The sequence below is a fragment of the Chlamydotis macqueenii genome, chromosome 24 (assembly GCF_036417535.1).
Source record: "Chlamydotis macqueenii isolate bChlMac1 chromosome 24, bChlMac1.mat, whole genome shotgun sequence".
Taxonomy (NCBI): Eukaryota; Metazoa; Chordata; class Aves; order Otidiformes; family Otididae; genus Chlamydotis; species Chlamydotis macqueenii.
The window spans coordinates 390,294-410,370 of NC_141579.1; the positions used below are offsets into that span (position 1 = coordinate 390,294).

Consider the following 20,077-nt stretch of genomic DNA (forward strand, 5'->3'; position numbering starts at 1 on the left):
CGTGCCCAGGGAGCTAAGGACAGCCACAACTCATGGCACGGGTGAACCCTGACTGAGAGCAGCCACAACTCATTGCACAGGGTGATCCTGGCTGAGAACAGCCACAGTTCATTGCACAAGTGAGCCCTGGCTGAGAACAGCCACAGTTCACCGCACAGGGCAATCTTGGCTGAGAGCAATGAGTCCCAGCTGAGAGCAGCCACTGTTTGTTGCATGAAAGAGCCTTGGCTGAGAGTAGCCAGAGCTCATCGCACAAGTGGGGTTTGGCTGAGAACAGCCACAATTCATTTCATGGACAAACCCTGACTGAGAGCAGCCACAACTCACTGCACAGGGCGATCCTGACTGAGAGCAGCCACAGTTCATTGCACGGGTGAGCCCCGGCTGAGAACAGTCGTAACTCATTTCACGCACGAGCCCCGGCTGAGAACAGCCACAGCTCACTGTGCGGGTGAGCCCCACCGAGAACAGCTGCAGCTCGCTGCCTGAAGCCACCCGCCCCCGTGGAGGCTGAGAACGGGCGCAACTCTCCACAGGAATGGCCGGTGTGACACGCGCCCCCGGCCCGCGCCGTGCCGTCACCGGGCGCTCAGCCGGCCCTGCCGGCCACGCCCCTCGCTGCCCGCGCCCACCCCTTGCCCACGCCCCCCCGCCCACGCCCCCTGCCCTCTGTGCCAGCCCCCCGCGCAAGCCACGCCCCTCACATCGCTGACCACGCCCCCTGCCTTGACCACGCCCCCTTCCCGCTGCCGCCGGAAGTCCCTCCCGCCGGGGAGGGGGCGCCTGCCGCGTCACGTCCGCCCGCTCGGTCCGGCATCTCCAATATGGCGGCGTCCTGCGGCTCCTCGCAGCTCCCAGCCGCCGAGCCGCCGCTGAAGATTCCCAAGATGGAGGTGCTGTCGCCGGGCTCGCCGGGAGCGCTGAGCGACGGCAACCCCAGCCTCTCCGACCCCTCCACCCCCAGCGGCGCCTCCCCGCTGGGCCCGGGGCCGGGCCCGGCGGCCGGCGGGGCCGGGCAGGGGGGCGGCGGCGGCGGAGCGGGGGGCCGCGGCGGGGCCTCGCCCTCCGTCTCCTTCTCTCCGGGCGGCGCCGCCGCGGCCGCCGCCGCCGCCGCTTGCCGCGGGATGTCCTGGACGCCGGCGGAGACCAACGCGCTGATCGCCGTCTGGGGCAACGAGCGGCTGGTGGAGGCGCGGTACCAGCAGCTGGAGGGCGCCGGGACCGTTTTCGGCAGCAAAGCCCCCGGCGCCGCCATGTACGAGCGCGTCTCCCGCGCCCTGGCCGAGCTGGGCTACGAGCGCACCCCGTCGCAGTGCCGGGAGCGCATCAAGGTACCCGGGCGGCGGGTCGGCTCCGGGGAGAGGAGGAGGAGGAGCAGGAGCAGGAGGAGGAAGGGGGGTTCAGGTGGCCGCGGGGCTCTGCCGCACGCCTGCCTGCGGCTGGGCGATTGCCCGCGGCGCCTGTTGGCCCTGAGGGTGGGGACAGCCCGCCCGCGGGGTCACGTCCTCTGGCCCTGGCTGTGGGATCGCTGTGTCCCCTGGGATCAGTCCCTCGGGATCTCTCTGCGCTGGCAGTTTTCCGGATTATCCCCTGCCCCTGGCTGTGGGTGTCCCCTGGGCTCAGCGCGTCCTTTGGCCCTGGGTTTGAAGGCTCTGTGTCCCCTGGGCTCAGCTTTTTGTGATCTCCACGTGCTGGTAGTTTTCTAGAGCATCCTTTGCCCTTGGTTGTGAGACACCCCGTCCCCTGGGATCAGTCCTTCAGGATCTCCCCATGAGCATCCTTTGCACCAGCGCATGGGATCACTCTGTCCCCAGGACTCAGCTCAGCCTTTGGCCCAGGATTGAGGAGCACCGTGTCCCCTGGGCTCAGTTTTTCAGCATCTCCTCGTGCTGGCGGTTTTCCGGAGCATCCTTTGTCCCTGGGTGCAGGACACCCTGTCCCCTGGCTCCTTGCGGCACCCAGTGGACATCTACCGACCCGGAGCAGGCCGGGCGCCACGTCCTGCGGGTCCGGCCCTCACACCTGTAGCAGCGTCTTTCCGACCAGGAAACTTCTGTAATAATTGAGTCATGTTACACAGCCTGTCGGGCTGCATTTCCTCTGGCTGCAGGTTCTAAAGGGCGATCTTTCCAACTGCCTCATTCCCTGAGGGAAAAAAAATTTAAAAAATGGGAAAGGCTGAATTTGGTGCTTGGCTTTGGAGCAGCCAGCCGCTCCACGTGCCCCACTTTCACAAAGAGATGGATGGGGTGGGAATCGCTGCGGGATTTCGCTTCAAATGCCGATCGATCAAAAAAAGTAACGTCTTGTTATTGCTAAGGATCAGCAAGGCTGATGTTTCTTGAGTTACTTGAGGTGGTTTGGCTTTGTACGCAGGACTCCAGCGGTTTTGGGTTTTGGTGGGAGTTGGCGCAGCGGCGGGAGAGGGCCACTGCCCTGTGTTTTGGCCGCAGGCTCCAGTGCTGTTAACGTTTTGGGGGATTCAAAACAGGTTGTGAGGAGAAATCTCGCTGTTAAAGCAGCCCGGAGCCAGCTGTTTGGCTTCAGACGACACTTGTGGATGGAGCTGGTCGCGAGTTGTGGTTGCTATGGGGCCAGAGCAAGCGTTTTGGTGACTGCCGGAAGATCGCTGTTCAACGTCAGCGATGTCCTGGTGTCACTGGTGGAGACCCTCGTGGTGGGCTTTTGGCATCTCAGACGTGCTGCACGGCAGGGCTGGTTGCGTTGTCCTACACCCGTCGTGCTGTTGCCTGAGCTTTTCTGTGTCCTGGATCCCCGCTGCGAGGGTTTTCATCTGGAGGCACAAAACCGGGGCTTCTTCCCAGGCCTTTTGGGCTGGCAGTAGGGTTTTTCGCTGGAATGGCTGTGAAACAATCGCTCATCGAAAGCTGGCGTTTCTCGCAAGAGCCGAGAGCTTACCTTGTTATAGGGATTATTGAGACAGGGTTGGCAGCAGCTACTGCAACTGAAGATCCCAATTTTTGTAGAAATCGGCTGCTTGACTCTTTCGCAGTAGCGCTATGGGCTGTGAGCGGAAAGCAGAGCTGGGGAGACGGTGAGGAAGGAGCGCTTAGCTCTGTCTTCCATTTATTATCTGTAACATTCCGTATTTCCTTGACTCTGTAGGATACTTTGACTCGATGCCCATCAAGGGTGAGTAAGCTGAAGACTTGCTGATGTGTTATAAATGGAAATCGGGTTTAAAACCTGTGGGATTCAACTTCTTTTACGCATACGTTTTAGATGAGAGCTTGATGTTGGCTTTCTTCAGGACACCTGCCTTCCCTGGACTCTGCCAGATATTGAAGAGCGAGTTAGAAATGAGCTGGAAAGGAAAAGTCAGCTCCAAAGAAGAGAATTTTCCAGTTGTATCGCGTAGATGCATTCTCTCCTAATTCAAACAGGATGCGAAGGAAGGTCCCGGTTCAGATTTTCATCTGTCTTTCGACATCTGCATGTGCTTTTCTGCACATAAGCAGTGCTGGCCTGCAAGCTGGGAACAAGACCGCTGTTGGGTTTGAGCCGCTCTGGAAGTATCTGTTTCAAATTTAGGGATTCACACGTAACCATTCCAGCAGCTTTTCCTGGTTTCTTCCTTCGGAAAGAGGCCTTGAATCCGACTCCGTGGCTCTGAGGCCAGTGGGCTCAGCCGGGAGCTGCAGGGGTTCCTGCAAAAGCTGTCTTGCCCTCTGTACTTTCCTCATCCTTTTGTATCCTTAATCCTTGCTCGTTTAGTCTTATATTCTGACCTGCTAAAGAGTCGTTTATGAAAGCAAACGTGATTTTCATCCCACCCGGCTCTTGCATGTTCGCAGTCAAGGATTCAGCCTGGTTCGTGTATCCCCACCTCTCTGCAGCAGTGTGTGGAGAGCCTCTAAGTTTTACGTTTTGACCTTAGCGCTGGGGTTTTAAGGCAGGCGACGGAATATTTGGCAAAGCCCTTTCCGAATCTGCGTGCTGATCTTGTGCCCTTTCCCTGGCCTGTTGTTTCGGACAGAGAGTGAGAGGTCAGCCATTAACTCCAGCTGCTTTTAACCACAGGAGAACGAGCCGTCGCCTCACGCTGTGAGTTTCTGGTTCTCTTGCATGTGTCTGTCTTTGTAGACGTGGAATCAAAGACTTGCTCTCCTGACAGCGCTTGGCTTAGCTGAGCTGCGCGAGCGTTCCGGTGCTGGAAGTTCACTGGCTGCAGTCGCAGCTAGAGAGCCTTTCTCCAGCAGAGAGAAGTACCTCCTTAAAAGTTGCCGTTCAGCAGTGGGAGACTGTTAAAATGAACTTGGGGACGTTTTTAACGTGCTATTTCTTCAGCTACTGCAGAAACACAGGTTCTGCTTTTATTTTGCAAGCAAGCCGCTGAAATTTGTTCACCTCTCCCCAGAGCCAGTGCCCAGCCGTTTATTCAGAGGAGCGGATCCGGCATCTGAATTCCTGGCTGCAGGGATTCACGAGTCCCACTGGCACTCCCCTGGCGTTGGATTTTTCTGTAGGTAGCGAGGTCCCTCTCACCCCAGACGGGTCACTGGAGGTTTCTGCTGGGTTGTGGATGTCCGCTGAGCATGTGCTTTATTTTTCAAAGGAAAACTAAACACCTTGAAGACGCTGGTTGACGCTCGTAGAGAACATAGGCACAAAGGGGAGAAGCAAAGCCTGCGAACCCACGTGAAATGGGAAGGAATGAAAAATGACGCCTGAGTGTCAGCCGTTGGGGTTCTCTTGCTTTAAGCCCTGTCTAAAGCGATGACAACAGGGGCTTGTTTGCAGAGGGGCCATGGTTTTAGCTGCTTTACCATGTAAACAATCTATTTGGATATCTCACCGTAAAGTTGTTTTTGAGGAAGGAGAAGCTGCGCTAGCTAGCCTATCTCAGAAGCGATGCTTGCTGTCATCTAGCTTGACCTCCTGCATGATATGGGAGATTGGATTTTGCCCGAAATTTCGCTGTTGGGTCCAATAACGTTAAGTAGAGCGGCTGTCTTTTAATTTGGAGATCTCAAATGACAGCATTGGTGCCTTTTGTAGCAACCAGCCAACTGTCCACCTTCAAAACAGCTTTGCCTTCTGTTTCTTTTGAATGTGTTTTATCTTTGCCTCGCGTTCGTTATCTCAGGCCGAGATCCTTGTCCAGGTAGCTCCACGTGCTGCAGAGCGTGCAGGCAGTGTTCGAGTTCCCTCCGGTCTTTCTTTGGCTGAAGTAGATTCAGATGCGCTGCGTTTCCCATGCTGGGTCATTCCTTGTCATTCCTTGAATCCTCCCCAGCAGCCCAGCTTCTCGCTGGAGGATCTCATGGGCCCCGCTAGGTGTGAGCAACTTTCTGTTGACATTTATAAGCTGGAAAAAATAAACTTTTCAGTGACAGAGAACAGGTTTATTTGTTTTGCTCCTTCTTGGATGTTCTTATGTCGTGCCGGTAGGCATCTGTCTCGCTTTGCATGTGCAGGACAAATATCTTTACTGTCCAGTGGCTTCTGCAGCCGTGTCGTGAGTCTGTAAAAGCGTGCAGCGGCAGTGGTGCTGGAGGTGTTGGATGCTTGAGTGTGAATTTTTATTTATTTTAGAAGCAGCTGGGTGCACCTGAAATACTCAGCCGAATGAAGCTGGTCTGAGAGTATACAGCTTCAAGCACCTGGGCAGGGGTGGATTCACTTTTGTGACTCTTCCTGGCTATGCTCCGTCCTGCTAAGTGCATAAATTTGGGGGCCAAGTAGGTGACACTCTCCAAACTGCTGTGGTCTCACCAGTTACCAACCCTTGACCGCTGCTCCTGGCAAAAATTGGAGTTAAAGCCACCTATGGTATTTCACTTCCAGCTTTTCCCATGGATTGCTCTCCCTTGGTGACATTTCCTCGACACAGCTGAAGGCAAATGACGTGGACCTTCCTCTAGAGACCCTCGGCCCCAGGATCGGCCGCAATGCGCTGCTGGGATGGTGTTGTCTGTAAAGTTTTGCAGCTTTCCGAACTACACGAGGGGTTTCCTCCGTGGTGCTGCCCTCATTTATGCTTTTGGCTGTGTGGCTGAAGCTTTTTTTGGAGAGGAGCGTTTTTCCCTCCCACCTGTGGGAGGGTTTGTGTTGCTCTTCATCTTCTGGAGGGGCTTGTGGCCTCACTCTGCTTGTTCTTTTGAGGGCAAGAACCAGAGGGAGTTGAGTTTCTGCGGTTGCTGCAAGCGGAGCTCTGTCTATAGGATGTACCCATCCTGTCTCAACTCTTCGGAGAGCCAAAAGTCATTGGCTGCGGTGGGTGTGGGCACGGCAGAGGGTTTTGCTGGGCTGCCTTCTCAAGCTCTAACCAGTTACTCTTCTTTTCCTCCAGTGCTCTCTTAAGCCAGGAGCTCAGTGCGTCAGGAGATGGAGGTGCCCAGCCGCCTGCCTTTCCGCAGGCTCTTTGGGAGAGTTTCTTCTCTCTAGATGTCTAGCCCCATTAGTGTCAAATCCCTCAGAAAAATAATTTTATTTTCAGCTCTCGAGCAGCAGCAGCCGACGGAGCATCTTTGCAGGTGGCTGTTTTGACACACGAGGTGTAGCCTGCCAGTGCTGCAGGGAAGTTAGTTGTCTCTCGGCACCACGGCATGACTTCCTCACCTGGCCGGGCCGCAGGACGTTATACCCCGGCTTCGTTCCCCCTTGGTCGCTGGCAAAGCCCTGCCTCATCTAAGTTGACCTCTGCAGTTGGCTGTAGCACTTCTGTAAATGATTCCTGTCTAGGCAAGAGCTTCTTTTTAAAATTCATTTAATTGTGATTTAGAATTTGTCAGTGTTGGAAAATCCACTGCGTCTTTTTGGTTAGGTTCCAGCTCTGGCTAACTAACCCAACTTAAAACCAGGCACCAGACATCCCTTATCTGTGGCTTCTAGGCTGACTTTGCTTCTTCCAGTCGCTATCCAAAGAGATCTCTGGTTCCTGGTTCGATCAGGTGATCACCTTGTCTCCGTTCCCCCTCACTATCACCCTTCTCTCCTCGGGATGTTCCCATTGCTTTCCTTCTTCCAGGCCGGAGCCAAATCTTTCAGGAAGTCCCTGTGTGTTCGGGCACATCAGGATACGATTGAGGCTTCAGTGCAAAGTGTGATTGTGTTTTGATGGCAGGCGCGTCCCGGATGTGCTGTGGGGCTGGGGCCTTTGCAGCGGGTCCATGGCGGATCCTGCGGTGGACACCTGGGAAGCTTTAAGAGTGGGTTTGTGCGAGGCTGCTTGCGTTTTGCAGAGGAGTGTTACAGCTTGGTGCCTTGTGTTGGAGACACGTTGAAGCCATCAGCTACCTTTCTCAGGAGTTTAAGGTGGTTTTTTTTTCCTCCTTTTATTCTAGATAGACTGCAGAAATAGGGCTTCTTGTGACGATATCCCGTGTAAGTCTCATGTTCTCCTGCCTTGCGCGCATCTTTTAACCTAAAAATTCCGGAGCTAGCAAGTTGAGCAGAGCTATCAGACCACTGTAGCCAGTTCCATTTCCTTGTTCTCCCACCAGCCAACTTGGGAATGAAGATTTCAAGAGCTTTCACTGTGCTGGTCATCCCTACGTGCGCTACAACCACTCCAGGCTTCAAAAGCTGTTTCTTTTGTTCCGGTGTAGTTTCATCTCATGTTGTTTGTGAGTATCCTGGCACAACGAGGAATGAAGCTGTTTGATACTGCTGTTCTTAATTCAGGACGTAAAGCCAAGAGCTCCTCTCTCCCGTTAAGTAAAAGAGCATCTTCAGAGCTGAACGCTGTGCTAAGTGGTGCTCTGTGCCGTTGGGACCACTTCTAGGTCGGCTGCTATCATTTAGTCGACTTAAATAGATTAACATGGACGTGCCTGTAGGCCACCTAACCGCTCTGCGGAGCCCGTGGCATCTCACCGAGTAAGAGCATGTCTCAGATCAGGGATCTGGAGTTTCTTGTGTTGGACCTTTTCTGGGGTTATATGTAAAAAGCTTGCTGGGGCTGGGATGTGGTTCTCCCTCCTTTCTTCTTGCTGGGAGGGGGACTGTTGCTTCCTAAGGCTTTCCTGACCAGTGTTTCTGATCGCTGTGCTGCAGCTCCTGCAGAGTGATTGATTCTCCTGTGGCTTCACTTGCGGAGAAGGTGAGGGCTCGTGAGTTAGAAATGGTGGGAAAAGCCACCCTTTGACTGTCTCCTCCTTTGGACTTCATAATTACAAATTAAGTGGGGATAATCTGTCTTCGTATTGCAGGCAGTGTTGCAGAACAGTAAGCAAAAGCTTCGGTCTCTTCCAGTCTGTGCAGTCACTGGGCAGTTACCAGGTCTGTTTTCAGTTAACTTGTCCTAAATTTACTGGTTTCTTGTCTTATCTGTATCAACGTATGTATGTGCACTTTAGGAACCACGGAGCAGGAGTTGAGCTGGACACCAGAAGGAATAGAGGAGGTGCGTAAGAAAAACCTTGATCTTGAATCTTGGTAATCAGAATATCCTGCTGGGAGAAAGGTGTCTGAGTGCTGTAAAATGCTCTCCTGAAGCTCGAGCAATTAGTTAGGTCTTGCCAGGGCCTCTGGAGAAAACCGGGCAGCTGCAGAGGAAGAGCCATGGGTCTGGTCCGCCTCACCCCTGCCACGCCGAAGCCTGTGGGCTGACCCGCGTTGTTCAGAGGCGAACATCACTTAGAAGGGTGGTAGGGACTGCGTGCTGGAGAAACTGGAGGAGAAATGCTAGCGGGAATCTCCATTCTCCAGGAAACAAGACCAAGGAGCTGCCAGCCGCTTGGCTGCAGGCCTTCTGGTACTTTTGAAAGCATTAAATTTTAGATTATCTTGCTCAAATTTTAGATTATCTGTTGCCGGAAGCAGAGGTAAAAGACAAATCGTGCAGGCAGGTCCAGAAGCATCTAGGCAGTAACCTCGAAAGTACTCGACCTGCAAGAGTGATGAGCGATGAGAATATTGCTCATTTCTTTTTGCCCCCTTTTTGCGTTGCTCCCTTTAATTTTTTTTACCAGTCTCCGTTGACTTGAGGCTAAACTGTTTTCATGGTAAAATAAGCCTGTTTGCAGCTTGAATGAAATCATTGATTACTACTGGGCGGCAACCCCATGTGAGATACTCGATAACTGCATCGGTAGGGAGAGGTCTTTGAAGCACACGCTTAACATAAAGCAAGTGGCCATGTGTGTTGAGCGTTCCCAAGAGGACTTGGCCAAGAGTCTTGATGTTTTTTGGTTAACTGCGCTGGAGACGGTTTGTTTAGCGTAAAGACAGCTAATAAAGTCAGCTGGAGACTCAAAATCTGCAGTTAACTTGAATGGATAAGCCGGGGCAGATGTAAGAACTGGGTTTTGGGAAGTATATTTCAAAAAGATCTGACTTGGGTTGATTTTAGAGCCTGGGACTGGAACAAGATTTTGCCCATATCACTCAGTGAGATTTGAGCGGAAAGGAGAGAAATTGGAGTGAAAGAGCCAAATTTCAGCAGCCAAATTTATTTGTCACCCCAGCCCTAGGGAACCCAGTTTGCCTCCAGTGAATATTGATGGGTTTCTTGGCCGGATCTTCGGTTCCAGGTTGACGTAGCGAAGGCAAAATCAGGAAGGGTTCCACCTTGAGCCGCTGAATAATATTGGTGCTTATTGCTGCCTGTGTGTTTGTCTTGTTATTATTTTGTTCTTTTTGTGTGTGGTTGTGGTTTTGGTTTTTTGTTTCTTTTTCAAAACAGCAGGGTAAAACTGACTTGCTGCTTAGCAGTTTTACTCCTGCCCCCAGGGCTCTGAATATCATGAGGAAACTGGTTCGAAATTTATTCCTTTCCTGCTGATGCTGCTAAACGAGTATATGAGGAACATTAGGTAGGTTTGGGCGTTCTGGAGCTTGAGTTGGAGCTAGAAACTGAGCAATCTAATAAATTTAATATGAAAAAAAAAATGTTTTATAGCACTCTACCAGTCCAAAAACCATCAAGATCCAGCAAACGGGGGGTACATCATCATCTTTCAAAAGCAGAGTGGTGGTAGAATAAAAACCACGATGAGGGATGCACAGAAAGATTATTTTTTTTAGACTTTTTTTTTTTTTAACGACCAAATAGTTGTGTGTTTCCCCAAGTTAGCGGGGGGAAACGTGGACGGCAATGGTAGGCTTGTACGGCTTTGCCTCGCTGCCGTGCAGCGAACGTGATGCATCAGCTCGGCTGTCGGTGTGGGATCACCAGGTTTTTCCGTCCGTCTGTACGGGAGGTTCCAGCCCTCAGCACTGTTTCTAAAGGCTTGTTAGACAGAGCCATCTGAGAATTGTTTCGTACTTAATGTTTGATATCAAAGTCTGGGAATTTGGAGTGTTATTGATTTGACCTCTTTTAAATTTCAGCAGCTTCACAAGAGACAGAGTGAGTTAGTAAGGAATGCAGAATATGTAAGTAATATATATTTTCCTAGCTGAATAGCTTAGGCATATACATTTTGTACCTTGTGTCTTCTTACCAGAGTAAGGAAGGTTGGACCGTCTTTGCTTTGGGGGACTCTTCTGTCTCTTTTCCTTTCTCTCTTCTCCCCGCTTCACCTTCTCCAAGCTCTGGGCACAACACCAGCTCTGCTTTCTCCTCCTCGTAGTAGGTGTGCATTTTCTTGGCTGGTTGGTATATCTGACTGGGGATCTCTTGGTATTTTTATTTTATTTTTATTTATGTTACATAGCAGATCTGGGGATTTTTTTTTTGAAGTGGGGAAGAGAATAAATCACCCAAGTTAAATCTGACAAACCTGTTGCTGCTATGCGACTTTGTCCTGTGCCGTAGACGTTAACACTCAATCGCTGCAGCAGCAACGTCGGATACGTATGATGCTTCCTGGCGGGCGCAAATTAATTTGGGGGACAGTGCATTTAGCTCGTGAGTGTGGGACAAATACTGATCAGCAGAAGTAAAAGGAAAAAAAACCCCTAAACTCAGCCTAGCAGCTGTGTAACTGTCTGCAAGTGAATGTGTGCTCTTCCGACACACTGCCGCCGGATTAACGTGCATTTTTCTGTCTCAGACCCTTCGCAGGTGCTACAGCCGCGTAAAGGAGCACGGTGTTGGGAAGAGGAAAAGCAGCTACACATTTGAACAGCTGGAGCAGGTGTTTGGGCAGGGAGGATGGGACTCCCAGCCCTGCCAGCCTGTCCTCATCAACAGCAGCGGCTTGTACCAGGAGCTGGAGTCGGACGGCAGCACGATGGAGGAGTATTCGCAGGAGGACTGGGGAAACCACAGTCAAGATCTTCATTGCTACCAGACTGGCGAGCAGGAATTGGGTAAGAAATCCCCGTCCCCTGATGGTCACCTGTGCTCCATGCTCGTACCTCTCTCACACACGCAGATGTCAGGACCCGCTTTCATATTTTGGACAGTGTGTGCTCAACGTGTCCTTGGGGAGAAAAGGGAAAGTAAGTCCCCAGTTCATCATCAAAAGCAAACCAGGGTTCCTAATGTTATTTTAGGGTCAGGACTTGAGTTGAAGGGGCTCTTGGTGTGATGATATGTGGGCTTTTGGGCGGGGGGGTTCCCCTCATGATTTGTAGGCTGAGCCAGGGAGAAGAGAGGCAGTCACCTATCTGTACACATCTGCGTTCAGGGAACTGGTGAATTGGGATGCTTTGAACGAGGCTTAAATAGCAAATTTTAACATTAAAATTCTCAAGTTGGCTGATAACCACCTTCCGATTCTCTTGGACTCCTTCCGCAGAGGACTTAAAAGTCAGAAATGTATGGGAGAGAAACGGTGGGGCGACGACGAGGTTGCAAAACGTGTGTGAAAAACTGCTAATTCTATCTAGCTTGGCTCATTCCGGGGAGTCAAACTGCAGTCTCCTGGTTTGTCACCGTTTTCCTCCTGTTGCATCGGAGACACATGTCTGCACTTGGGCTGACGATATCCTTAACGTTTGGAGAAGTTGTGAGAAAAGCACTTAGCCCCCAGCATCTGAATGGAATACAGATGTGTTTGTTCTGGTGCTTGGTCTTCCAATGTGCCACTGAAAGCAGAATAGCCTTTTTTTTTGCCTTTTTTTTCTTTGACAATGTAGTTTGCAATTAAATTGATTTGTGATTTTTAGTAGCAGTAATGGTAATTTTGGCCTTGAAACATTTTGCGCTTGCAGAGACAGATTCAGATCTCAACTGACCACGTCGCTTCCAAGGAAAATAATGGTCAGTTACAGAGGATTTAGGAACTGGAGCTGCCTCGTGCAGAGCTCTAGTGGACTGCCTGGCTTAGGAAAGAACTCTGATTTATTTTTTTATTTAATTTCAGCCCTTAAAAAAAAAAAAAGCCTCAGGAACATTATTTAAAATATAATTATGTGTTGGAATTTTACCTTTCAGATGAAATGCCTACCACAAAAAGAACATTAAAGATAAAACAAGAATCTTCAGAAGACACGCAGTAAGTAATTTATGAATGTTTTACACTGGAATGTATTTCCCTGGGGATGTTGTGCAGGAGGGGAGGATATTTGAAACTTCTGATTATAATTATAAATACATTGTGCAAGACTGTTCATACAGTTGAATCTGCTTTATGCGTTATTCCAGTTACTTCAGAACATCTGAAAAGCTTCACAACTCTGTCTCTTCTTGGCTTCGTCATTCAGCAACGGAAACAAGACTTTACTATGTGAACACAAGGACTTAAAACGCGGGTAAAAAACCCGTCGGATTCCTTAGGATGCGCATGGGCAGGCTGCGGGTATTGTGACACGAGGCTAAACTCTTGGATCTATTTGTAATCTAATTGGTTGGGTTTTTTTTCCTGTCGACCCCTTTGGACGTAAGAATAGAGGAGGATTGGAGGAGAGAGCGAGAAGAGGGACGCAGCACCTGAGTAGCAGTGTGCGCGGTTGGCTTGGTGAGAGCAATGCGTGCAAGAAAAGTTCATGTATTTCCCCTCCATGGTGGGAAGGCATGCCAAAGCTTGTGATTTTTTAAAAATTTTTTTATTAGTATTTTTATTACTTTCCTAGAGCTGGCTTGTAACCTTTTGGATCGGTTTAATCTGACGAATACTGGAGCATTTCAAATGCTTTCAGCATGTGAATCTCCCTTGCCTCGCCAACAACAACACAGAGCATTTTGAAAAATGAAAGGAATTGTGCCGTATTTACTCAAACCAAGGCTACTTTCTTCCGACCCGTAGCATTTTAAAACCCACAGGGTGATTGTAGATCTGTCTGCGATGGGAATGAGCCAGCACCAATTGGCTCACGGGCCCTTCTGGGTGGGTTCCACGCGCGAGCGAGCTCCCCCACCGGTAATTTGTCGTGTCATCCGAAGCCAATCTGGTGTTTCCTGTGCTGGAAAACGAGCTTCTGTAGGGTAGGAAGTCATCAGCGCTGTACACGTTTACATAGCATCCCTGGTTGGTAATATAACAGAGGCTTTTTACTGTAACAAAATGAAAAAAAAAAATTCCTCCAAAACCTACAAAAATGAAAATAATAAAAAAAAGAAGCTTCCATTGTAACAACCTAGCTTCGTCAAACTCCTCACTTCTGGATTTTTACAGTACCCAAAGGTGACTTTTTTTCTTAATGGGGAGCAAACTCAGTTTAGCAACTCCAGGATGACCTGGAGAAAAATAACTTTTTTTCAGCATAAAGGTTATTATTGCCTCCTTGAACAGTTTCTTAGGACTGTTCTGGGATAATTTTACCTTTCAAGGCATGCTTTAGGGAATTGCATAGAAGATAATCCTGAATTTTCTAAGATGGGGGCTTGAACTGTCTGAATCTTCTGTTAGAAGTTTTGTTGTGTAGACAGATGGGTGGATTAGATGATTGTTTTTAGAAAAGACTTTTCAGAGTTTTGTGGTCAGTTTCCCCCAGCCCCGGCCCCTAAAATCACAGAAGTCTCAGCTCTCAGGCATTTTATGAAGTGTGGAGGTGATAAGCCACGTGCTTGGTGGAAGCACAAAGCATCTTCCAACACAGATTTGTTGAAAATTACTTTTTTTTTCCTCCCATTATGAGGAAACAAGGAGCTTTTAAACTCTGATTTACTAGATTAAAAGCAGTTAAGAGAAGCGTGGCTGATACAAAGATAAGCTGAGTATTTATTATCTTCAAAAAGTAGAACTGTGTCCATTCTTAAAAGCCACAGATGATAAAGAGATGCCAAACTTTTTCACTTCTTTGGCCAACATTTTAAAATACATATAACTTATTTCAGAGAAGGTAGGACTTAGTTCATCTGTGTTCTTGAGAACGTGCAGATTTTCAGCAGAAATGATGATAAAATCAGAGGGAGTGGCGGCGCGTTCACAGTCTTTGCTGAACCTTGTGCTGCGATTTTTGATGTGGAGAAATTTTGGTGTGACTGTGCCGGACTGCAAGCATGTGCATTGCTAAAAACTTTATCTTTGCTTCCCCCTTTCCCTCCCCTGTGATTTCTTTTTTTTTTCTCATCCCTGGAGGATGAGAAGCTCAACATGAGCCAACAACATGTGCTCACAGTCCAGAAAGCCAACCGCATCCTGGGCTGCACCCCCAGCAGCGTGGGCAGCAGGTCGAGGGAGGGGATTCTCCCCCTCTGCTCTGCTCTGGTGAGACCCCACCTGCAGCACTGCGTCCAGGTCTGGAGCCCCCAACATCAGAAGGACATGGACCAGTTGGAGAAGGTCCAGAGGAGGCCACGCAGATGCTGGGAGGGCTGGAGCAGCTCTGCTGTGAGGCCAGGCTGAGAGAGCTGGGGCTGTTCAGCCTGGAGAAGAGGAGGCTCCGGGGAGAGCTGAGAGCGGCCTCCCGGTGCCTAAAGGGGGCTGCAGGAAAGATGGGGAGAGACTCTTCAGCAGGGCCTGCTGTGACAGGATGAGGGGTGATGGTTTTAAGATAGAGGGAGGCAGATTTAGATTGGGTATTAGGAAGAAATTTTTTACCCTGAGGGTGGTGGAACACTGTCCCAGGTTGCCCAGAGAGGTGGTGGATGCTCCATCCCTGGAAACGTTCCAGGCCAGGTTGGCCGGGGCTCTGAGCAACCTGATGTGGTTGGAGATGTCCCTGCTCCTGGCAGGGGGGTTGGACTGGGTGGGCTTTGGAGGTCCCTTCTCACCCAAACCATTCTGTGATTTTGGGAAGGATTTTTTTGGAGCTAAGCAGCTTGCAGAAAACCACGGGAGCAGACGTGCAGTGTGATGTTATTTTCCTAGCAGGGAGGGTGGGTTGCCTTATTTTCAGCGCTGTAGGAAGCAATAGCACAGGTAAGCTGTGTCCGAGCCCTCATGCCATCAGCTGGACGCTCCTTCCCCGCGTCGGCTGTGCTGTCACATCCCCCTGGCACACTGCTGCCTCCAAATAAACTCTTTTCAAAAGTGAAACCCTGATGAAGACTCTGTTCTCCTATTTTTAATTTATCCAAGGAGCAGTTTTCTCATTGCGGGCTTTGTGAAGATGAACTGAAAAAAACATGGGGAGCCGAGTCCTTCACTGAAACCAGCTGTTTCAGCCTCTGTGAAGTCTGCTTTTGTTTGGAAACAGTGTCTTAGGACAAATTTGCACATCTCTCATCTTTTCTCATTTAAATTGCAAGAGCTTCTGAGGAGAAAGAAATGCAGCCGTTGCGATTTGAGGATAGGGCAAAATCCGGCTCTAGGGCACCTTCTGCAGCTGAAAAATGAGATTGCCCTGTGACACACAGCAGCGACACAGGGTAAACCCTCTGCTAGCTCAGATTTTTCTGTTGAAAAATAAATAATAGTAACAATTTGATTCTTCCTGCTTATACCTCGGTTGTGGAGATGCTGGAGAGAGCCTAGGAAAGCGAAGCTCAGTGGGGCAGCTGCCGAGCCATCCGAGTCCCAGTGATGCTAAAACCCAAAAGCAGAGCTTTTTAGAATTTATTTTTTCCCTATTAGTTTCCTCTGTGCTTGAAGTGGTGAATTCCCTCCTGCAAGGCTGTTCTCCTTTCCTGTACGCGAGGTGCTGCCGGAGAGCAGCTCTGCTGAAATTATTCCTCCTCTCAGCAGGAGCAGTTTGAGTGACTAATTATTTTTTTTTTTTTTTCCCCCCACCAGAGCTTTAGCTCTATTTTGTGCTGAACTAAACTTAGCAAGAATATTTATAGTGTAATTAATAAAGGTGGGGGCTTTATTTCTTTTTTTTTTTTTTTTCAATTCTTAGCTCTGTTCCTCCACTGTTGAATGAAAATCTACCCACGCTGCTTTCTCCTGTCTCGGGTTTGGGTAGATCTGCTGTCTTTCGATTGAGTTCAGCTGCCTGTCTTTAGTCGAACAAGTGTTTAGCAGCGCTGAGACGCAGGCTCTCTGCTGCCAGACAGCCCTGCGCCAAGCCAGTGCCTTGCCATGTCCCCTTGCCTGTCTTGTCCCCAGAAGGTGAATTTCCACTTCCAAAACTCTTTTAAAAAGCGTTTTCGAAGCGTAGAGGTGCTGCGCTGCTTGGCATCTGAAGCAGCTTCGGGGAAGCTGTAGAGAAGCTTTGAAATGGTTCGCTATTGCCGTGGCATCTGTGTGTAAATATAAAGGGATTTGGGGTAAATATCCATTTTTCTTGTACGGTGTGTCTCTCCTTGCCACCTCCTTTGCTGCTAGGCGTGGAGAAGTAGAAATAACTCCTCAGAAGTCACTTAAAAAAAAAAAAGAAACAGGAGTTTGTTGACCATGCAGCAGGCGTTTTTAAAAACCTCCAGCTCAAAAACAACTCCAGAAACTCGGAGTGGTTCTGGTCGCAGTGGAGGCGCACTTGTCAAAATGCCCTTTAAGGTCTTTCCAGGAATCTTCTGGCATGGCAGTAGATGATGAAGGTGGGCCATGTGCGGATGGGGGCAGTCCCTTCCCTTGCCGTGAGGAGTGAGCGATCTGAGCCTTGGCTGCTCAGACCTGGTCTAGGGGACGGGGGCTTGGACGCCCCGCCTGAGGGCCACAGAGCCGGGACACGCCAACCGTCATGTGTCAAACCACCCTGGAGGCACCAGCGCTTGGAGAACCTTCCCAAAATCGTGTGCATTGTATTTAATGCCTATAAAAGCAGGGTTTTTTGAGATGAGAGGCTGTGCAGTTGGACCTCTGCAGCACCACGGAATGGATCTACAACTCCTTTTTTCCTTTTAACCATCGTGTCCCTCACCGGTATCATGCTTCAGTCCGTGGGGGAGCGATTGGGAAGAGCTGATTTTGGGGAATTTGAGCGATCTTTGTAAACACAGCAACGGAGCCCACAGGAGGAGGGAAGTCGTGTGCGCTTCGCAGAAGAAAACCAGCGTCACTTGGTGCAGGGACTGAAGGTGCTGTGTGTTCTCCCGCTGGGACGTGGGAGGAGAAGAGACCTTGGGGGCGCAGTGATCCCCCATGCGATTGCAGTTCAGCTTTCCAGATGCGGCACAACAGATAAAAGGCAGGAGAGTTGTGTGGAGCAAGCTTTTACATCTCGTTTGTTGGACCAAGAGAGATCTCTCTGTTTCCAAATGACTCTCATTATCTTCCTCCAGCTTTGGTTTTTAGGACAATGACTCCTAAAATGAGTAGTTCTCCCTACTACCTAATTACACCCTGAGTGTCTCATTCATCCTGGAGGAAGCTGTTCTGGGCGCACACGAGTGCTCTCTCCCGATCGCTTTAGCGGAGCCTCAGTCCCTCCGTGGAAACGCGTTTCCGTGCCAGTGTCGTTACCAGGAGCGAAAGAAATCTTTGGAAACGTGGGGATTTCTTTATCGGCTATCCAGAGAGATTTCCGCTGTCCATCCCACAGCGGGTTATCCCATCGGTTGTGTCCGGGCGCAGGTCATCTTGCACTCGCTTGGTATTTTTTACAGTTACAGCCCCTTTCGCTCACCTGAATTTTGGGGTGATGATGGAGTGGAAGCGTTTTGAGTGGCGGTTGCAAATCAGGGATGTGACTCAGGAACGCACGGCTGTAAAGAATAACCCGGGAAGTGAGTTTGCCTTTATTTAGTGGCACCAGAGGCAGGTTTTCTCACAATCGCTTCGGAGCGGCTCAGGTAGGAGCAGGACGTTTCCACAACCTGGGTTTTGGAGAGTCGGTAAGAGCAGAAATCTTTCTCGGAAGCTGAACTTGGGGATCTATCAGCATTCATTTTCTTTATTGGGTTATCTCCTGCAGGGCTTTAGGCGTGAAATGTCATGTCCAGCTGTGATTGTAGTTGACTTGAGATACTGGAAGGAGTCTGGGTTAGGTTTTTCTGAGGTTTTGCTGCAATTAATTAAAAATAACCAAACAAACCCAATCAGGGTGGCGTTAAAATCCGCAAGCTCACCTAGGATGTATACAGTAATGAAATACCCACTGCCTAAAATGCAGCCGAGGAAGCTGAAAGGGATTCATATTTTTCCAAAGGTCAGTGCGTTCACCGGGACGGTTTTGCAGCTCCGGTTTACCGATGCCTTTATCCTTCTCTCTGTGTTGTTTTTTTCCCTTTCCAGGAAGCGTGACGTCATGCAGAATATTATGCAGATCTTGGAGTCAGTCCAGTTGAAGTGGGAGCTGTTTCAAAGCTGGACGGACTTCTCCAGGCTCCACCTTTCTAACAAACTGGCCATTTTTGGCATCGGTTACAACACGCGCTGGAAGGAGGATATTCGTTACCACTACGCGGAAATCAGCTCGCAGGTACCCCTTGGCAAGCGGCTCCGGGAATATTTCAACTCGGAAAAACCGGAGGGTCGGGTTATCATGACCAGGGTGCAGAAAATGAACTGGAAGAACGTTTATTACAAATTCCTGGAGATCACCATCAGCGAAGCCAGGTGCCTCGAGCTGCACATGGAGATCGACTGGATACCCATCGCCCACTCCAAGCCCACCGGAGGAAACGTCGTTCAGTATTTGTTACCGGGCGGGATCCCCAAAAGCCCCGGCTTGTATGCCATTGGTTACGAAGAGTGCCACGAGAAACCTCCCTCCCCCCTTGCCGAGCACAGGGGGCCCAATCCCGGCAGTGAGACTCAAGGGGAGCTGGAGGTCCCTTCGCCGCAAGCCTCCCTCCGGGTGGATATGGAATCCGCCCGGATTATCTACTGTTACCTCGGCATCGCCGAGGTCCGGACTCTCCAGCAGTGCCTGTTTTTACACTTCCAGGCGAACACTCAAACCTTCAGCAAAGATTGGGTCGGCATCAATGCCTTTTTATCTCAGAACTGCGTCGTAGAGCCCGGCGTGTCGCCCAAATCCATCTACATCAAGTTTGTGGAAGTGGAGAGGGATTTTCTTTCTGCTGGCTCTTTGGTAGAGTGCCTGGAAAAAGCCATTGGGTACCCCTTAAAATTTAACAACTGAGTCTCGTCCTTCATAAGGATGAGGGCTTGCTGCCCCTCTTTTCCATCTCGCTACCAGACGCTTTCGGATCCTGTCCATTCACAGCCGGACAAGTCGGACTTCTCGGCCTGGAAACGAGTTTTGGGGTGATGAGAGGCTTGCGGGGCGCTTTCCACGAGCTCGTCCCCGGCAAGCGAGCGTATCCTGGCTCTCTTGCCGGACGGACAGGCCGCTTTTCCTACCGGAGCGGCATGGTGAGGAGAAGCCCCCGGCTCGTGCAACGACTGTAGGTACATTCCACATCGGACAAACACAGCATTTTCATACAAAAAGCTGGGTTTTTGTTGTTTTTCTTTGTTCCACGGTGTCTCGTTTTTACACATCGTCTCTCTCTTAAGTGTTATTATGGATCTGAATAAATAAGCAATAGCTAACGGCAAGTTAAACCTTGAATCACGTTGAAGGAGACTGTTTTTCAAAGCCACCCTTAGATACTATTGTATATAATTTAGAACTTCACTTTTTTCACCCGTCAAGTGTTCTCCTCTCTCCAAACAGTGTTGCCTGCAGAAAGACTTTGGGTTCTGTGATGTATTCCACTTTACTAGTAGTGTTGCCATACCTGCTTTTATTTTATTTTATTTTTTTAACATTAAAATAATTCCTGGCCTTTTTATTTTTCTTTTTGTTGTTGTTGTTCCTTTTTTTTTTGGGTTGGTTTTTTGTTTGGTTGGTTTTTTTGGGTTTTTTTTTGTTTTCTAGTTAGCCTCTGTGAGAATAACCTGGCAGCTGGGAAATTTATTTTTTTTAATTTTATTTTTTTTGTCAAACCATGCTTACGGATACAATCAAAGCTGTGAGAACGGGGAAAGGGGGTGTGGGAGGAGGGGAG

At 49.8% G+C, this 20,077-nt stretch overlaps 1 protein-coding gene across 5 annotated transcripts; it reads left to right on the forward strand.

Moving 5' to 3' along the window:
• The first annotated feature begins 810 nt into the window (after positions 1 to 810).
• On the forward strand, positions 811 to 19,864 carry MSANTD2 (Myb/SANT DNA binding domain containing 2). Of its 5 annotated transcripts, none has more exons than XM_086766163.1 (8): positions 6,750 to 7,593; positions 8,020 to 8,065; positions 8,175 to 8,244; positions 8,322 to 8,368; positions 10,297 to 10,341; positions 10,962 to 11,220; positions 12,290 to 12,350; positions 18,354 to 19,864. In XM_086766163.1, the coding sequence occupies exons 1-8, from the start codon at positions 7,478 to 7,480 to the stop codon at positions 19,204 to 19,206; spliced, it is 1,497 nt and encodes a 498-aa protein (XP_086622289.1). In that variant the 5' UTR covers positions 6,750 to 7,477; the 3' UTR covers positions 19,207 to 19,864. The 5 variants fall into 5 exon arrangements, with proteins under 5 accessions (XP_086622291.1, XP_086622287.1, XP_086622288.1 ...); XM_086766164.1 differs by having other exon boundaries at positions 10,300 to 10,341; XM_086766165.1 differs by lacking the exons at positions 6,750 to 7,593; positions 8,020 to 8,065; positions 8,175 to 8,244 and adding an exon at positions 811 to 1,331.
• Positions 19,865 to 20,077: the final 213 nt, after the last annotated feature.

Excerpts from the sequence above, each read along its gene's own strand:
- MSANTD2 (XM_086766161.1), top strand. The coding sequence starts at position 825 with ATGGCGGCGTCCTGCGGCTCCTCGCAGCTCCCAGCCGCCGAGCCGCCG. Across the intron at positions 10,342-10,961 it reads TAGTAAGGAATGCAGAATAT|ACCCTTCGCAGGTGCTACAG; the intron begins GTAAGTAATATA and ends TTTCTGTCTCAG. Across the intron at positions 12,351-18,353 it reads GAATCTTCAGAAGACACGCA|GAAGCGTGACGTCATGCAGA; the intron begins GTAAGTAATTTA and ends TTCCCTTTCCAG.